Source organism: Postia placenta (genome assembly GCF_002117355.1).
Source record: "Postia placenta MAD-698-R-SB12 unplaced genomic scaffold POSPLAscaffold_6, whole genome shotgun sequence".
NCBI classification, from domain to species: Eukaryota; Fungi; Basidiomycota; class Agaricomycetes; order Polyporales; family Adustoporiaceae; genus Rhodonia; species Rhodonia placenta.
The window spans coordinates 993,247-1,011,238 of record NW_020169837.1 but is presented as its reverse complement, the minus strand read 5'-3'; the positions used below and the strand labels follow the sequence as shown (position 1 = coordinate 1,011,238).

The following is a 17,992-nucleotide window of genomic DNA, read 5'->3' as shown; positions in this document are numbered from 1 at the left end:
CAGTGTATCATTACACAATTCTTTGATGGCCTCAAAGTCAGGCTTGCGTGAATTTCGCACTCCGCAGCCGGACTGCCCGCTACCCGGTGATCCGTGTCGAGGCACGCCCGGGCGTTGATTTCCCTTTTTGGAGTCAAAGGCGTGGGACAATTAAGTGCAAACATGAGGAGGCGGCGCGGTGTAAAGCATGACCATTTTTGTTGCGTTTCCTCAACTCCGTCTCGGTGGAGATCGCTTCCAACTTATTGTATCGCGCGCAGATCTTGTTGACCATGCTATCGGTGCAACTACGAAGAATGTCTAGAATCGGCATTGGTTTACGATCGTCTGAGCGTGCCGCCGAGATAAGGCAGCCTGGAGAATTGTCGGGAGGCGGCGTACGTAACTGCGACTGGGGCTGCGGCTGCGGTCAGACCGGGTCTTTTCACCAACAGAACCCATTGAGCAATGCGCACGACGAGCTGCGGCACAGCCTCCCGGTCCTGCGTCACTATGCTTCCTTTTCAAGCGTCAGAAAAACAACACAGCCTAGCACCGTCTAAATCTTTAATAGATTGGCGCTGCGGTGGCCGGCCCAGGGTCTGTGACATGAGGCGCTCTAAGCGAACACCACATGTCCACGGTGAGTCACCGCCATGGCGGTGTATATAAGGATCCGCTGCTGCCAGCTGCGACACTCCCAGCTTGTTTTCGGCCCACCCTCTAGTGGACAGAATCCGATCCCTGAAATCGTCAACTTTTCTCATATAACATTCTACTGTCCCACTCTCGTATTTCATTCTACTCTCCGTTCCTATCTCGACATTATGAGCAACAGAGGAGATACTCGTGGTCGCGGCCGTGGTCGTGCAGGCAGTCCTGCAGGTGGTAGAGGCAGTCCCGCGGGTGGGAGAGGCAGTCCCGCGGGTGCGCGAGGCAGCCCTGCGGGTGGACGAGGAAGCCCGGTCTCCTCGCGCATGAGTCCCGCGCCCTCTACCGCCTCGTCCGGCACCGGATTTGGCGATAGAGGTCGTGGCCGCGGCGGTCCCCCAGGTTTTGCGCAAGGCCAAGGACGAGGAGGTCCCGGAGGCGGGCGCGGTGCTGGTGCCCCCCGTGGAGGTGGCGGTGACTTTCGCGGCGGAGGTCGCGGAGGAGGCGGAGGAGGGCGCGGGGGCGGCCCCGCGCAAATCTTCGCCCCAGGCCCTGTACGTGTGGACGCTCGCGTATCGGCCGCGGATCAGCTTGTGAGCGCGTTCAAGCGCATGGCCATTCGTGACGAGATGCCGCTTCGTCCGGGATACGGCACCCTGGGGAAGCCACAGGTGCTCAGGGCAAATTTCTTCGCCGTGCGTGTCACCAAGCGCATTATCTATGACTACGAGGTGGCCTTCACGCCTGCGGCGCAAGCAAAGCGAGAACGCAAAGCTCGCATTCTTCAGATCCTGGAGAACCATCCGCAATTCGCGCCGTATGCGAACCAGGTTGCTCACGACCGCAGTCAGAGACTCGTCTCCGTAGTGAAGTTACCACAGCCTCTGTCAATCCAGGTCCAATACATCGAGGAAGGCGAGACAGTGCCTCAGAACAATGCCCTGGTGTTTACTGTTGACATCAAGTTCATTCGTGAGTTGGATAACAACGGCATGAATAAGTGCGTCATATTCCATTCATACCTGCGTGGTGCATATCTGATATACTACTTAGGTACATGGATGGCAACGATCAAGACTACGACTCTCAGCCCCTTATATCAGCTTTGAACCTCATTCTACAGCAACACGCTTCCAATACCGGCGTACGTGTAGGCCGTAACCGTTACTTCTTTAGCGCCGCGACGCAGGCACCTCTTGGTCTCAGTCTCGGCATCGAGGCGCGAAGAGGGTTTTTCATGTCCATCAGGCCGACGTACAAACAGCTCATGGTGAACGTGAATGTTTGTATGACGGCCTTCTACACTCCAGGCAATTTGGCGCAGGCCATGATGGCTTTCCAACAGCAGACGGGCGGTGGTATGCCGAGGACCTTCACTGACAAGCTGAAGGTAGCGACGACCCACCTGGGCTACACCCGGAAGAAGGCCATTTTCCGTGTTTCTGACCAGACAGCACGCCAGATCAAGTTTGATTGTCAAGAGCTCGGTGGCATAGTGACAGTAGAGCAGTACTTCCAGCGAAGTAGGTCCGTTGCGCTTGCGAGTGAATGGTGACTGACCGCACGGTTGGTGTTCACAGAGTACAAGATTACCCTCCGGCACGCGAATGACTTGCCTGTGGTCGATCTGGGGAGTCGGGCGAAGTCCAATTTCGTACCAGCAGAGCTTTGCGAGATCTACGAGGGCCAGCCCTACTACGGCAAGCTCAGCCCTAACGAGACCTCCAACATGATCCGCTTCGCCTGCAACCCGCCGGCGGTGAACGCAGCAGCCATTCACGATGAAGGGTTCCCCAATTTGGGGCTCACCGCGGCGGGCCCTCTGACCCCTTTCGGCATCTCTGTGAGCGACGAGATGGAGGGTGTTCCCTCCCGCATCCTCCCCCCTCCCAGCATCACATATAGCCGGGGCACGCCGACCGTGAAGGACGGCAGCTGGAATATTCTGCAGGTACAGTTCCACTCGGGAGCAAGCATGGCGCGCTGGGCCGTCATGCTCGTCCAGGATGGTGGCCGGAGCGAGTTCCGCAACCCGGGAGACCCCGATCTAATTTCGTTCTTGAAGATGTTCTCACAGAAGTGCAGCTCGAGCGGCATGAATGTCCCTGATGCACCCGTGATCATGCAGACGCCCAGGTTGCCTCGCCTGAATCAGGATCCGATGAGGAGAACCGCCCTCGAGCAGATTCGCAGAACGTTGATTGAGAAGCTCAATTCCAATAGCAAGCCCTCGTTCGTGCTGGTGCTCCTGTCTGGCGTCGACAGCTACATCTACCCCGGCATCAAGCGGATGTGCGACGTCGACCTCGGCATACACACGGTGCACATGCTGCTCAACAAGGCGCGCGGCGAGCCGAGGAAACAAGACCAATATTTCTCGAACGTCGCTCTGAAAGTCAACACGAAGCTCGGCGGTGTCAATCATATGCTGGATCCACGGTCGATGAGCTGGTTGACGAAGACGAAGACGATGGTGGTAGGTATCGACGTCACGCACCCGGGGCCCAACAGCATGAGGGGGACGCCGTCAATCGCTGCCGTGGTGGCGAGCATAGACGATAGATTTGTCCAGTTCCCCGCGAGCTTGTCGCCGCAGAAGCCGGATTGGAACAAGGAAGCCAAAGAGGTGCGCAGCCTTTAGAGTTTGGCGTCGTTTGACTCCACATCTGAAAACGTTGGTGCCAGATGGTCGAGTCTCTGACTCAGATGATGATCGAGCGTTTGCAACTGTACCAGAAGAAGAACGGCGGCAAACTTCCGGACCGTATCTTAATATACCGTGACGGGGTGTCTGAGGTCGGTGTCTTTGTTGACCGAACTTGCATGGAGCGCTGACTTGCACTTCAGGGACAATACCATTTGGTCGTACAAGAAGAGTTGCCCAGAATCCGTGAAGCGTTCAGAAAGATCTCGCCGCAAACACCGTACAAACCCAAGCTGACAATCACGGTATGCGGGAAGCGTCACCACGCGCGTTTCTATCCTGCCGACCCGAAGGACACATCGAGGAACGGAAATACGCTTCCCGGGACTGTGGTCGACAAGGGTATCACGGACGTATACGGATTTGACTACTATCTCCAGGTACGTCGTAGTCCATTAGTCGTGCTTGGCACCAATAACGAAGCTTGCTTTAGGCACATCAAGGACTGCAGGGACACGCACGCCCAACGCACTACTTCGTCGTGTACGACGATTTCCACTATGACGCGGACACGCTGCAGCAAGGGACTCACGTCACGAGCTACTTGTATGCACGCGCGACGAAAGCCGTCAGCCTCGTCCCTCCGGCTTACTATGCAGACTTGGCCTGCGAGAGAGCTAGATTCTATCTGAATGCGCTCCTCAATTTGGCTGCCGAGCAGTCGACTGCTGGGAGCAGCGGAGGAAGGAGAACAGAGGAGGAAGAGAAGGAGCAGGTGTTCCGGAGTGCGATGCAACTTTGGGGCAACGGCGTCCATGCTGACCTGAAAGAGAGCATGTTCTATATTTAATCTCGCATGTTCGCGATCGTATTCTGTACTACATACATATAATGATATTTCAGCTACTTGTTGTATCATCAAAACCTGGCGCTCAGGACAATGCAGATTGATTGGCCGTCGAGAAGTGATCGGCTAGAGAGATCGGTCCTAGTTCAAGGCGCCCAGACTTCGACTGTGCTACTCAGACCAGTGGGTGATTTGACAGCTGACGGGTGTGTACAATGTTAAATAAGTTATAGAGGTACTGTGCTGTGGCGCTTGTTGGGAGTGCTAACATCGGCGTACAGCGGTGATGATGTGTGGCGCAGCCCACACCCTGAAGCACGCTTGGTTTTTTCCGATGCCTACCTTTATCGCTCAACATTTTGTGATTTCTGACAGACCCATATCGCTGGGAAGGCGCTGGGAGAGGCGTAGCTTTCGTGGTCCTCGCGAAGAATTCGCCGACAGAGAGACCCCGATACTGGCCTCTCAGAGATTGCAGATGCTGTAGATGGACGTACTTTTTATGGAGGAACTTAATTTTATAGCATATGGAAACTTCCTGTTGTAGTGCTCTCGTCGCTCGAAGATGTTTTTCCTATCCACTTTTACCATCAAAGCTTAGGCCTTTACAAGTTGCACAAGCTTAGTGCGCACCGATTCCAACTCGTCATGAGCAAGAACGTTCCAGAAAATAATCCTCCCATCGAACCTTGCGCATCAACCACCAAAACGAGAGCAACGACCCCGGGAAGATGCCAAAGTTCTTTCCGCGCCCGTCTGCCCCTGCGCGATACCACGAGGCGCAGCTTACATACGTCGTTGCACCCATGCGCTCTTGCAGGTGCGAGTTGTACGCATCGTGCGCAGGAGGCTGGACGGAGAGCGCAGTCAATCTCGTGGGCGAGGGATCGACAAGTGGCCGGAGAAGCTGCATCATGTAATCGATCTGCACAAATTGGCGTCAGATATAGAGGGGACGTGTTGACGGCTGAGGAACATACCGCGATCTCGTGCGTGAAGACGGCGGAGCCAAGGCTGGTCACCGTGTTCGGGCCTGTGCACAACGAAAGTGCTCAACTGCTGATCGGTTTCGGAAACTCCGAGTGTGCTCGTACCTCCGACAAGGAAGAAATTGGGAAAGCCAGGTACGGTCACGCCATGATATGCAGACGGTCCGCCCTGGTGGGAGAAGTAGCCCTCCAGCGTCTCGCCTGTGCGGCCTATTACGTTGACTGGGCATCGGTCCTGACGCAGAGGAACGAATGTGTAAGTGGACGTGTTGCCATAGTTGGTATTCCCCTCCTGTCATGTCTGCAAGGGAGGAGAAGTCTCACCGTGACGAACCCTGTGCTGAGTATGATGGCATCCGCAGAAAATGTATCCCCTGCATGATATGCTCGTTAATCCTCGAGCTAGGTAAGTGGAGAGAATCATGATATACCCTTCTCCGTTGTGATCTCTGTGTCAGAGATGTCACGAATGCTGTCCCACACCAGCTCAACATTGGGCTTGTGCAGACAAGCTAGATAACCTGGGTCAAGGATAGGACGACGGCAGGCCACGGCTGGATTAAAGGTGCTGGCCACATTAGTGCCAAAGTGACGCATGTGTATCTTTGTACGCACGGTAATCAGGGACCAGCTTGTCGTGGTACCGTTGCGGCGCAGTTTCTTTGATGTATCTTGCCAAGGTCTGTAATTACTTAGCATAAGATATTAGCAGCAAGATCTGAGTGTAGCGCACCTCCTCAGGTCTTGTTGTGCCATTCAGCCTCCTCCAATACGTTCGTAAGATAGGCACGATCGCTTGAAGCTGACGTGTCGCATAAGTATTACCCGAGGAAAGAGCGTATAGCAAACCCACAGTGACAAGCCAGTTACGGTATAGGCGCAAAGTGAATGGAACGTTTGCAAACATCCATTTCTGCCACGTCGAGTATTCCCCATTCTGGATCTGTGGAAACGGAGGTCGGTGCACTCTAATTATGGTAGGAGGGGCGAGAAGACGTACGCCAGGTAGGAACCAGTTGGGTGTGCGACAGAAATTGACGACATGCGTGGTGGGGTCGGCGATCAGACGGGGTATGAATTGCGCGCTACACGAATGCATATGCAGGGTAGGCCGAGCGCATCGGTAATAAGGATAACAAAGGAAAACGCAAGACGCACGCAGAAGCACTGTTCCCAATGACGGCTACCTTCTTCCCGCTCCAGTCAATACTGTGGTCCCATTCCGCAGAGTGGAGGGCCGGCCCTTTGAACCTGCCGAGGCCCTTCTCGATGAATTCCTGCGGGATCTTCGGTTCGACGAGGTATCCGACGGCTGACACGACGGCCCGTGCGCGCGTCCGAGCACGCTCTCCCGTGCGGACGTCTTCAGTGTCTACATCGTACTCCTGTCGCTCTGCGCTCCAGACCGCTGAGAGCACCCTCGTGTGAAAGACGGTCCGCCCGTACAGCCCGTACTTGACAGCGAGGTCCTGCCAGTAGGCGAGAACCTCTGGCTGAGGTGCGGTCACCGTGCTCCAGTTTGGGTTCAGGTCGCTCGAGAGGCTGTACCAGTGTGTTGGTGTGTCACATCCGCAGCCCTAAGACAGAGAAGCTGTAAGAAAAACGTTCAGGAAGTAGCCACGTCGACCCTCACAGGGTATGTGTTATTCTAGATAGAAGCATTGATTGAGCCGCGACACGCACACACTGCAGACTACGCACCCACCACGTTCCACCAACGTCTCCAGCCTTCTCATAGATCTGATGGAGGGTTGGAGTCGTGAGTCACTTGTGCAGCGAACCTCTTGCGAGCTTACAGTGAAATTGTTGAATCCCAGCTGCCTCTTTAATGCAATTGCGCACGCAAGCCCTCCAAGACTGCAAGATGCACATTCTTCTCTTAATCATATGGTTATGGAAATTCCCACACGTTACGTACCCAGCACCGATGATAACAACGTGTGGGCTGTCCACATCTTCTTGACCAATCTGAACCATGTTCGGCTTGACGAGGGCAGATGATAGGAAAGACGAGAGATTTAAACGGAGCAGGAGGTAGTAACAAATGCTTTAGCACAGCATGATAACGTGCTTCTGAGGGCACGAGGCACGGACTTCCGACAGACAGGGGCGAAAAGGCACTGGCCAGTCAATTTCTCAGGGACCGGGTCGCCGGGTACTATTCAAAATCATCGAGATCGCAAATCTCGATAACGATTTGATCACCCAACGCCACGATGGTGTCAAAAGACGTGATCGTAGATCCACAGCCTGGACAATTCCCATGAAAATACTGTTGATTGACGAGTGCACGTCCAATGAGAGGCATCATACAACCATGTTTGGTATGATATTGTGTTGGGCCAGCTTGAGAATGTGCAAAGATCGTTTGAAATAGCCAACTACGCATCTGCATATAACCTTAAATGCATCTACGATTCTTGCGATGATGATCAAATGCATGCTTATCATATTGTCGCGGTGAAATAGAGCAAGACTCTACATCTGGGCCAGAACAATGGGATTGCGAACATTGAGACGCCAGCGACTAGACGCCCATCGAGTCCCGTGACCGACACGTAGGCCACGACACGCGTCGCGCCCGGGACGCGCCTTGCTCTCGGCTCACGGCTTGCTGTAGTCCCAGACAGTTGACTCCAGTGAAGAAGCTATGGACTTCGTTCACGCGCAACTTGCCGCTATACAGAGTCATCTAGCTTTTGTCTCTGTCGACCCTATCGACTGGAAGACTTATGTGCAGGCATTTTCCTGGGCGGTGTGCCTATTTGAGTCATACCTCATGTACGTACCAGATTGCCATGTCTTGTTCACCGATCCGTCTGCGTGAGACTTTGGCCCGTTGAAATTAACTGTGTTACCTTCAGCTTGCGCCAGTACCCGTTATACAACAAAAAGGCACCCCCTCCCGCTCTAGCGGCGCATTTCACAGACGAGGTCTTCGCGAAGTCTCAAACCTATGGCAAGGACAAGGCGAAGTTCTCGCTCTTTGCTGGACTGTACAAGCAAGCTGTTGATTCGCTATTGCTTCACATCGGCGTGTATGCGTGGGCATGGAGTGCTGGCGGGCGGGTATTACGGTTCTTTGGCTATGGATCGGAATATGAGGTGAGCTAATCGTCAAACATGCAAGCGTGGATGTATTTCCCGGAGACATGATCCTGGAAAGAACTTCATGCATCGCTGTACTATTGAGCTCCCCTTGGACGGTGCTCAAGCATATCTTCGCATACTAACTGACCATCTACTATTAGATCCTCCAATCAATTGCTTTTACTTTCATACTCTTCTTTGTCTCTTCGATCCCCACACTTCCACTTTCTGTGTACCAGACATTTGTTCTCGAGGAGAAGCACGGTTTCAATAAGACAACACCGGGGCTATTCGTCGTTGACCTGTTTAAAGGCTGGGCAATCGGCATCGTCATTGCCCCTCCCTTCTTATCCGCGTTCCTCTATGTCTTCAAGTGGGCTGGTGACCGATTCGTGCCTTGGCTCATGGCATTCTTGTACGTCAACTCGATCCTGGTTAGCATGGTGTGCGCGGCTGAAACACCATCAGGCTCGCGTTTCAGCTCATCATGGTCGTCATCTACCCAACCATAATCCAGCCGCTTTTCAACAAGCTCTCTCCGCTTGTTGACGGGGAACTCCGCTCGCGCATTGAAGCGCTGGCGTCGAAGCTCAAATTTCCGCTCAAGCATCTGTACGAGATTGACGGCTCCAAACGCTCTTCTCACAGCAACGCCTACTTCTATGGCCTCCCATGGGTGCGTGTTTGCCTGTTGAGTGACGCGGAAGACGTATTGAACTGCTCACAAACAGAGCAAACACATCGTCATTTTTGACACGCTGATCAAACAGAGCAAGCCCGATGAGGTGGAGGCCGTGCTCGGTACGTTCATCATAAGCACACATTTAGCCATTCACTGACCTCTCGAAGCGCATGAACTCGGTCACTGGTACTACCTCCACCCGACAAAGATGCTACTTGTGTCGCAGCTGCATCTCTTCTCCATCCTCGCGCTCTTCCCGGCGTTCCTGCACGCGCCACCGGTGCTCCGCGTCTTCGACTTCCCTGCTGACGTCGCCGCGCGCCCGCCCACCATCGTCGCGTTCCTCCTCTTCCAGGTAGATATATATGGCGCCCATCGCATGCCGCTGTCCATCTCACTAACTCCTGTGCGGTGAACAGATGATCATCTCTCCCCTCGAGTCCGTCGTAGGCATCGCCATGAATGCCGTCAGCCGGCGTTTCGAGTATCAGGCAGACCAGTTCGCGTGCGAACTACAGCACATGCTAAAAGCGGAGGACATGGCTGACATGGGCGACCGTCTCGGCCGTGCGCTGGTGGCGCTGCACGTCAAGAACCTCTCGACTGTCTGGGTGGACTGGCTGTAAGTCTGAGGTCTTATTCGAGAGCAGTAGATGTTGACAAAGCGTTCAGATACTCTGCATACCATCATTCGCACCCGACCCTGACGGAGCGTTTGAAAGCTCTGGAGGGCTTCAAGGCGCGCAGTATCGCTATAACGAAAAAGGAGCTGTAGGCTGGCTGTACATAAGAGGCGCCCCCGACACCCAAGCTGTAAATACTCTGATTGCTATTTATTGACTCGCGCCCAGATAGTTGCACATGACATTAGCGAGTGCCTTGCGAATAGGAAAAAGGGCGGTGCACCTAGCCTACAGCGGCGCATCGTGCCCTTGTGCCATTATAGATGAATGCTTGCCAGCGTTTGTCCTACATGATGCACCCTCATTGGCGTCCCGCCGGCAGATGTCCCGCCTTAGATCTGCATGGCACCGTTCGCGAAAATCTACAATGAGAAACGGAAGATCATGACATAAACGGGCAAGTCGTACACAGCAATCGCCTGCGATCTCGTCAGGACGACGTGGGACTTTAGGTGGACACATCGGCTCAATAGTACTTACCCACCTGTGCAGTGGTCTGCCTAAGGGCAGCGTCGCTCTGCAATGGCAGGCATTTCAGATGCCACATGATTCCGCGATGTGACGAAGCAAAACCCTTGTTCGAGGCGTAGATTGCGTGAGTCAAGGGATTGAAATACTGTATACTTGAAATTCAGGATGCACGTTGTGGAATCTCATGTATATATCAACATGTCATAAAAGGCTGATGCCTAGGAAACAGCCTAGTACAAGAAACCTCTGCGTACCGCAATAGAGTATGATATTGTAAGACTTAACTCACCCCGCCGCCGGTATGCATCCGGTCTCTGAACTCAACATGAGGCATAGAATAACAAAAGTCGGTCTCAAGGAGAGGAGACTCGAGGCAAAATACCAGCACAGGGTAAAATATTTCAAGTCTTTCAGATCATACGAATGTATACGGCTTGTTTCACTACCTGAACAACGTCCGACGCATGGTAGCGAGACGCCACAAAACTCGTTAGTACTGAGTGTGCCACAAGCTGTCCTTTGCGCACGTGGTATTGCCACGTGACCACGGCATTGGTCGCTGGTGTCGGTTCTCCATTTCCAGAGTCTCTCTCGGCTGCGTCTCTTCATTGTGCGTACAAAAGGATGGCAACTTCGTCACTACCCCCAATAAACCCCTTGCTGAAGGTGTGCGGCAAGCGCACACGAGATATCTTCGTGGCATGTCCAGACGACAGCATGCAGGAGGAGCCGAAAAGGTGAGCCTACCTCATCCTTGAAGTTATGAGTCCCAATGGGTTCCACTAGTGCTCGCATGCGGCTCTCCGTGAAAATGAACGACGAATACAAAGATGTACGAGAGCTCCCTGCACAGCTACTTGCGCAACAAGGCGCAGTCGGGCCTGCACGACCAAAGGAGCAGCGTAAAGCTATAACGGCCGGACGTAAGTATTCGCATACTTGTGTGTGCAGCATTCGAGACTGATCTAGCATCAGCGTCAACAAGCACGGACACTAGCCTCATGATTGCGAGTATCGACAACACGCCCGCTCCACAACCGTCCACCTTCACCTCACAAACAAACCTCACAAAAGCACTTCAGCTTCACAAGACCACGCGCACGATAAAGCCGACGTACCATGCACCATGGAAACTCATGCGCGTCATCTCGGGACACCTCGGCTGGGTACGCAGTGTCGCAGTTGAGCCGGGGAACAAGTGGTTTGCGACAGGTGCGGGTGACCGTGTGATCAAGATATGGGATCTCGCGTCGGGCGAGCTCAAGCTCTCGTTGACTGGACACATCTCGACTGTACGTGGACTTGCGGTGTCGAATCGACATCCGTATCTTTTCTCGTGTGGGGAGGACAAGGTGAGGAGAGCGCTGCTTGCTGTATCTCGGACAAGAGCGCTAACCCCGTGGCAGATGGTGAAATGCTGGGACTTGGAAGCCAACAAGGTCATCCGGCATTACCACGGACATCTGTCTGGTGTCTATGCGCTATCGCTGCATCCGACATTGGACGTTCTCGTGACGTCGGGGCGCGACGCCTCAGCACGAGTATGGGATATGCGGACAAAGGCACAGATTCACGTCTTGTCGGGCCACACAGCGACAGTTGCAGACGTCAAGTGCCAGGAGTCAGACCCGCAGGTCATCACAGGCAGCATGGACTCGACAGTTCGGTGCGTGTCCTGATCTCTCATCTAACTAACTGTCACTGAGCAGCATACAGCCTGTGGGACCTCGCGGCGGGTAAGACGATGGTCACGCTCACACACCATAAGAAGTCGGTGCGTGCACTGGCCATTCACCCGACGGAGTACTCGTTTGCATCGGCGTCGGCGGGCGGGAACAATATCAAGAAGTGGAAGTGCCCCGAGGGAGCGTTCGTCTTCAACTTCAGTGGACACAATGCGATCATAAACACACTATCTGTGAACTCAGAGGGCGTGTTCTTCTCTGGGGGTGTGTTTTGGTGTTTGTGGCGTGAGGGACACGACGAGCTGACTACGCAGTACAGGCGACAACGGCACGCTAACATTATGGGACTACGACACGGGCACGGCGTTCCAAAATATGGACGACATCCCGCAGCCTGGCTCGCTTGAAGCCGAAGCGGGCGTATTCTGCTCGACGTTCGATGCCACCGGCACGCGACTTATCACAGGAGGTGCCGACAAAACCATCAAGGTATGAACGGTGATTTTCTTCTTAGTCTATCTGACATGCTCATGTTGCCGTGAATAGATCTACGCCGAGCAGTCACAGTAGATTCACTCTTGTTGTTGCTGTATCATATGGATGCTGTAATTCTCCTGCTGTATTACATCTCAACCTCAGACTCCATAGGAATCCAACAGCCAGACTCCGCTGCGCTGCGTGGGCACTTGGCACTTTTTTGATGGCTGGCTGGCTCGCACATCTTACTTATGTGTTGGAGTTTGTATTTCTGAGGCGCTTATGCCGTGAGGGGTAGATAAGATTATGTGTTGCGTGCTTTCTATTCATTACCAATACAACTTCCCAGCATGCTTGCCCCCACCTTACACGGCGTCCCGCTCGGGCTCTGTTTCTCTAGACGACTGCCATGTCTGAGGGTCGTGTCCCCTCTCCAGCCATCGATGAGCGGCAGCCGCTGCTGACCGCCGACCCAGACTACGACGCAGAGAACCCTGTCGCTGATGAGCCCATAAAGAAGCGGAGCTGGTGGGCTATCGGCTGGTACACCGTCCTCACGCTGCTCGGCGGCTTCGCTCTTGGCCTGTTTATCAAGGGTTTCATAGATGCTGACGATGTGGAGGTATGTCTACAGAGCGTACACGACGGAGGCACTGAGGCTGAGCATCTGCACCTAGTTCGATCTTGGGAAGGCAATGAAGAGCGCACTGGGCGGCGGCTTGAGCGGTGCTGCGGGTACGTCCTCAACTAACCCCTCAGCGCATCTATGAGGCCGACTTGATTCCCCCTTGTTCAGCCATGGTGCTGCAAGTGCTGACACTTATGCCTCTGCGGACGGTGATGAACTACCAATACCGCTACGGTACGACGACCACACAAGCCATCAAGACGCTCTACGCCGACGGCGGTTGGACACGATACTACCAGGGCCTCACTGCGGCCCTTGTGCAGGGTCCTGTCTCACGCTTTGGTGACACAGCAGCAAACGCAGGGATCCTTGCGCTGCTCCAGAGCAACTCGTTCATGAAGCGGCTGCCCTCGCCCGTTAAGACGGTTTTCGCGTCCGTCGCTGCGGCGTGCTTCCGGATGCTCCTTACGCCCGTGGACACGGTAAAGACGACGATGCAGACCGACGGCAAGGCGGGCATTGTTATTCTGAAAGCCAGGGTAAGCGCGCCCTGCCGTGTAACCAAGAGGCTCGCTCATGGCAGCGTACCCCTATAGATCAAGAAGTACGGTATTACCAGCCTGTGGTGGGGCGCGATCGCGACTGCCGCAGCCACGTTTGTCGGGCACTTCCCAGTGAGTGTCCTTCACCGTCCATCCACGACCCGACGCTGAGCCCGAGCCTCCGCGCAGTGGTTTTCCACGTACAACTGGCTGGGAGAGGCGCTCCCGCAGCCGACCACGCTCTTCGAGAAGCTCCTCCGGCAGGCGTTCATTGGGTTCTGCGCCTCGGTCGTTTCCGACACGGTATCGAACTCGCTCCGCGTGGTGAAGACGTACCGCCAGGTGCACGAGCGCCGCGTGGGCTACGTGGAGGCTGCACAGGCTGTCATCGCGACCGACGGCCTGCGCGGGCTGTTCGGGCGCGGGCTTAAGACCCGTATTCTGGCGAACGGCCTGCAAGGCCTGATGTTCTCGATACTGTGGAAGTTGTTCATGGACTTGTGAGTACTCCCTTCGCTTGTGACATGCATGCAGCAAGCGCATTGCTGAGCGCGTACGCTGCAGGTGGGATGACAAGACGAAGTAGCTGCCTGCAGATTCTATGTCTTTTCCTGTAGCAATGTCTCAACAAGGTTGACTAGATATTTGATAATCACCTACTCCGCTTCAGGATGCAAGAGCCTCACCCCACTGGCCCCTTCAAGGTCACATCACGGAAGCACGAACTATAGGACGTCATCTTAACAGTGTACTACAAAACTACAAGTGAAATCTTTGAGCTACTATTACCGTCATGTCAAAGTGATCTGGTTCGTGGGGGGCTGGCGAGTGAGGAACAAGGTGAAGCAGGCAAACAGGTCTACAAATTAAGGCGAGAATCGCAACCACCAGCTATACTTGTGAAGTGTCAAAGAGACCGGAATAGATCCTCTGTACACACTCAAAAGATACTCCTGTTTCCTAAAATATGATGATTGTATCATGCAAATGTATCCTCAAACTTTACAGTACATCGAAGACATCTTCATGCTGATCTAGAGCCATAGCGATACGCTCTAGCGTCTTCTCGGCCCCGTTCGACGTCCACACCCGCCAAAAAGGGCACAGCAGACCAGACCATGAAAACCAGGAAGAAGAACGCGTAACGAATATTGCCTGTCGTGTCGGCAATAAGGCCGACGATGAGAGGTCCTATGAAGGAACTCGACTAGAAGAGTAGCAAGAAATGACTCAGGAAGTACTGAACAAAGAACAGGGCAGATATTCACCTTGTCCGTTATAGAGAACAAGCCGTACCAACGAGCTTCCTCGCCCGGCGGGATGAGTTCTGCGTAGAATGCCCGTGCGTATCCCTGGAAAGCACCGAGGATGAACCCCTACATATCCGTTAAGTTAATGGTCACGTTCACATTGCATTCAGGCTCCGAGGATTGCACTCACGAAGTACACTGCCAGCACGAACATCTCCCCAGGAGTCGTCAGTCCGCCGAATTTGACGCTGTGCTGGAAGATCGGCAGGAAGCCTAGACAACCGTACGCCGGGACCAGAGATGCGAGGACCAGCAAGATTACAAGCACGCGCTTGTTGGTCCATCCCATGCGGCGTTGGATGATGGGCCAGACGAGCGACCCAAAGATGCCCGCGCTGGGAGCTAGAGCGCCGACAACGATAAGCGAGGACGGCGGCATATTCAGGCTTGTTTTGCCGAAGAGCATAGCGGTCGAGGAGATGCTAGAGAAGCCTGCCAGAACAATTAATCGGGATCGGAAGGTGCGGAGAATCTCGATCTTATAATATACGACCTCCCAGCTGCTACTCACCGTCTGAGAGAAGGAACCATGCGGCAAGATACTTGAACGTGTTGCTCAGCTTCTTGACTTCTCGCCACCTTAGCATACCGCCGAGTCGCTTCCACGCAGCAGCGATCTCCCTACGGGCACTCCACTTCGTTTCGCGCTCTTGCCCGATCTCGTCAGTATCTTGACTCCGCGCTTCAATAGCAGAGGCCCCAGGCAGCCACAAAGCAGCTGGGATAGAGAATACCGCCCACCAGACACCACTCAGACCTATTGCCAACCGCAAGGCAAATGTAGAGCCGCCCAGCGCGCGGACAGGGATCAGGGCCAGCAGCAGCATGAAGATCCCCGCTGCATAGCCGAGGGCGATGCCATGTCCTGAAATGCGTGCTGTCGCGCTGGACAGCGCGTTGTCGTGCGCAAGCTTGGCCGCAAGCACGTTAGAATCCGTAGCCGACGGCGTGTCATGCGGGAGTAGTGGCTCCGCGGCAAGCTGGGTGTCGTCCCCCAAAGCCCCGGCTACCAGCTCTTCGTCGTAGCCGCCAAGCGCAGTAGACGCAGCGTGAGTGTAATTGTGCTGCTCAAGTGCCTCGCGAGCGGCGACGACCTCGTGTGTGCCGCGTGCGAGAAAAGGGAGGTATGCGTTGAGAGCGACAATGGACGCCCCGAAGCCGACGTTCGCACAAATCGCCAGGGGTGCAGCAAGAAACCAGACTGGGGAAGAGGAAGGGATTACGAAGAAGAGCATTGCCGCAAAAGAGCCAAGAGCTGCGAATCCCAACAGCAGGCGTTTGCGATGCGGTGCTGTGACGTTCGAACGAATCAGGACTAGCAGCTAATCAGAGTTGGCTGAACATACGATGATCAGCAATGTTGCCCATGGAGATCACCGTGAGGGCTTGAAGAGCCACTGAGGCCGAATACACATATAAGCTGAGAGATGCATTTCAGTAACGTCCGAACGGTATTTATTGACTTGTACAAACCTGAAGCTAGCACTGTCGATCCATAACCAGGCAATCTTGACTACGCAGCGATTCTCTTCCTGCGGACTTGCTATCCTTGTAGAGTTTGCACTTGCTAACGAGCAGGGCTGCGTCTTTTCTGGCAACAAGTATCCGTTGTCTCTACGGCCATATCAGTAGGTTTCTGAGCCATTTTGGGGCACCCAAACTAGAGCAGAGTGTATCTGCAGAGACATAGCCGGCCTTTAGCCTCGAGTTCGAAGCGTGTCGACTTAATGCATGTTTTGAGTTTCGAGCTTCTTCAAGCTCACTGTTCGGCGTAAAGAGCCGAAACACAATCCAGTTGCTCAAGCGGATGCCTTTGTTGCTCGAGGCTCCATCTCCACAGACCGAGGCCTGACCCAAGTCTGCAGATATACTCTGACGCCTGAAGCACGCACTCGTAGTCTCAACTCATATGGCTGCCTCAACCAGATAAGCGGGCCCTTTGCGAGTGCCGCCTAACAGCTTGGGCAAATTCTCTGTGATAGTGCGTGAGTCTAGCAAAGGGGATGCTCACCGTGCGAATTGCTCGAGACAAATGGGTAGGAATAGTGTCAAGGACACGATGACGAAGACCTCACTAGTTCAACAAGCGCGTCACAGACGTACGACCCAGTTAGCAAGGTGATTCTCTGCGGGACACTAGCCACCAGCGTTATGCTTCACCTTGCAAATGCGTAGGTCAGCCATCCACGCAACTGCCTCTTGTGGCGGGCCTCATTGTAGCTCGAAGAGGGACCAATCCCGGCCATGTCGGTGAGTATGTGCTATGTGCTATTTCCTTATTGCCTGAGCATAGTACTGCTCGTATTCCAAGGCACTGACTGAAAGCACGCTCTTGTGTTCTGAGTCAGAGGTGTTGAGTACTTCGAGAGTATTGAGTAGAGCCGTACAACGTGGTGGCTGTCCTAATATGTCGTAGACTGTTCCGTCTCTTGGTGTGCTGTATTTGTATGGAACAAACAACGCGTCGCGTCTCAGCCGCACAGAATACACCGCAGCGTGACCGCTTCCGAAATGGACATTACAGGTCATATAATTACTAAGTTAGACAAATAAAGGTAACCCTGTATACATACACACAGAGAGCGAGCGAGAATATGGGAATCGCGGTTTGTCATGACCGTCGATCGCAGCTGCGCCCTCCTACCTAGTTGGCACAGAGTGATGACAATGAGAATGCTCGAGAACCCATGACAGAGACCCAAGATAGGGCGTACCTGCGTAAGATGTGCATCGATCTGATCACCGTCCTCCATACCGAGCTAGAGTGCGGACCCCATGAGAACAAAGAATCTGTAAGCATGTCAGAACGTACTTCAGCCGGTGTCATTTCCGGTCGTATGCGCTGTCCATCAAACGTGAACTTGAAAGTTCCTAAGCTCACGGTAAGTATAACTTCAACTGCATATGCGGCGGATACTAGCCTGGTTCTTTCTGAAACCGCTTCTATAAGCAATTACAGCGTAACACAATGAATTCAGCGGTATTCGGTTTAATCAGGTTATCATACGCACTTCGGCAGCCTCAAATATCTTCTGAAACGGAGTTGCAGCTTTTACCTTGACCGTGCATGCTATAAAGCAGGCATTTACGGTCGGTGGGCAGTGGCTCTTCAGAAGTTCACCGATGTATTCACTTACTTTGTCCCTCAAAATCTATAACGATGTTCAGCTTCGGCTTGACATCTGCCGATTCTTCGCCCATAGTGAGGTTCAGCGGGATTGTAGGATTGCAAGATGGAAGAGACAAGGTAGAGATCCGAAACTCATGGTTTACTGCAGTGTGCGCCACCTGCATGGTCACGTGCTGTCAAGTCA

The 17,992-nt window shown here is 53.9% G+C and overlaps 6 protein-coding genes across 6 annotated transcripts; 3 read left to right on the top strand and 3 right to left on the bottom strand.

The window, feature by feature from the left end:
* Positions 1-4,767: 4,767 nt before the first annotated feature.
* Positions 4,768-6,154, bottom strand: POSPLADRAFT_1046176 (hypothetical protein; the record flags this gene model as incomplete). The annotated part of the gene is made up of 8 exons (XM_024478964.1): positions 4,768-5,046; positions 5,102-5,154; positions 5,216-5,320; positions 5,542-5,622; positions 5,726-5,792; positions 5,844-5,912; positions 5,964-6,078; positions 6,111-6,154. The coding sequence occupies 8 exons, from the start codon at positions 6,152-6,154 to the stop codon at positions 4,768-4,770; spliced, it is 813 nt and encodes a 270-aa protein (XP_024339566.1).
* A 1,565-nt stretch (positions 6,155-7,719) lies between these two features.
* Positions 7,720-9,657, top strand: POSPLADRAFT_1180860 (hypothetical protein; the record flags this gene model as incomplete). Its single annotated transcript, XM_024488789.1, has 8 exons — positions 7,720-7,891; positions 7,963-8,215; positions 8,362-8,615; positions 8,669-8,876; positions 8,932-9,001; positions 9,050-9,237; positions 9,302-9,504; positions 9,555-9,657. The coding sequence occupies exons 1-8, from the start codon at positions 7,761-7,763 to the stop codon at positions 9,655-9,657; spliced, it is 1,410 nt and encodes a 469-aa protein (XP_024339565.1). The 5' UTR covers positions 7,720-7,760.
* Positions 9,658-10,660: 1,003 nt separating this feature from the next.
* Positions 10,661-12,291, top strand: POSPLADRAFT_1065890 (hypothetical protein; the record flags this gene model as incomplete). The annotated part of the gene is made up of 7 exons (XM_024482010.1): positions 10,661-10,773; positions 10,823-10,963; positions 11,022-11,388; positions 11,443-11,702; positions 11,753-11,985; positions 12,041-12,210; positions 12,268-12,291. 7 exons carry the CDS (start codon positions 10,661-10,663, stop codon positions 12,289-12,291), a joined length of 1,308 nt encoding a protein of 435 aa, XP_024339564.1.
* Positions 12,292-12,607: 316 nt separating this feature from the next.
* Positions 12,608-13,954, top strand: POSPLADRAFT_1046171 (hypothetical protein; the record flags this gene model as incomplete). Its single annotated transcript, XM_024478963.1, has 6 exons — positions 12,608-12,820; positions 12,876-12,933; positions 12,995-13,365; positions 13,423-13,500; positions 13,558-13,868; positions 13,933-13,954. 6 exons carry the CDS (start codon positions 12,608-12,610, stop codon positions 13,952-13,954), a joined length of 1,053 nt encoding a protein of 350 aa, XP_024339563.1.
* Positions 13,955-14,324: 370 nt separating this feature from the next.
* POSPLADRAFT_1180853 (hypothetical protein) lies at positions 14,325-16,924 on the bottom strand (the record flags this gene model as incomplete). The annotated part of the gene is made up of 9 exons (XM_024488788.1): positions 14,325-14,575; positions 14,637-14,744; positions 14,809-15,110; positions 15,190-15,691; positions 15,770-15,969; positions 16,025-16,098; positions 16,152-16,292; positions 16,690-16,752; positions 16,839-16,924. 9 exons carry the CDS (start codon positions 16,922-16,924, stop codon positions 14,393-14,395), a joined length of 1,659 nt encoding a protein of 552 aa, XP_024339562.1. The 3' UTR covers positions 14,325-14,392.
* A 465-nt stretch (positions 16,925-17,389) lies between these two features.
* POSPLADRAFT_1076883 (hypothetical protein) lies at positions 17,390-17,861 on the bottom strand (the record flags this gene model as incomplete). Its single annotated transcript, XM_024482945.1, has 5 exons — positions 17,390-17,437; positions 17,491-17,554; positions 17,596-17,621; positions 17,690-17,748; positions 17,816-17,861. Coding segments are annotated over 5 exons (243 nt in total), but the record flags the coding sequence as incomplete, so codon positions are not given.
* Between the last annotated feature and the right edge of the window lie 131 nt (positions 17,862-17,992).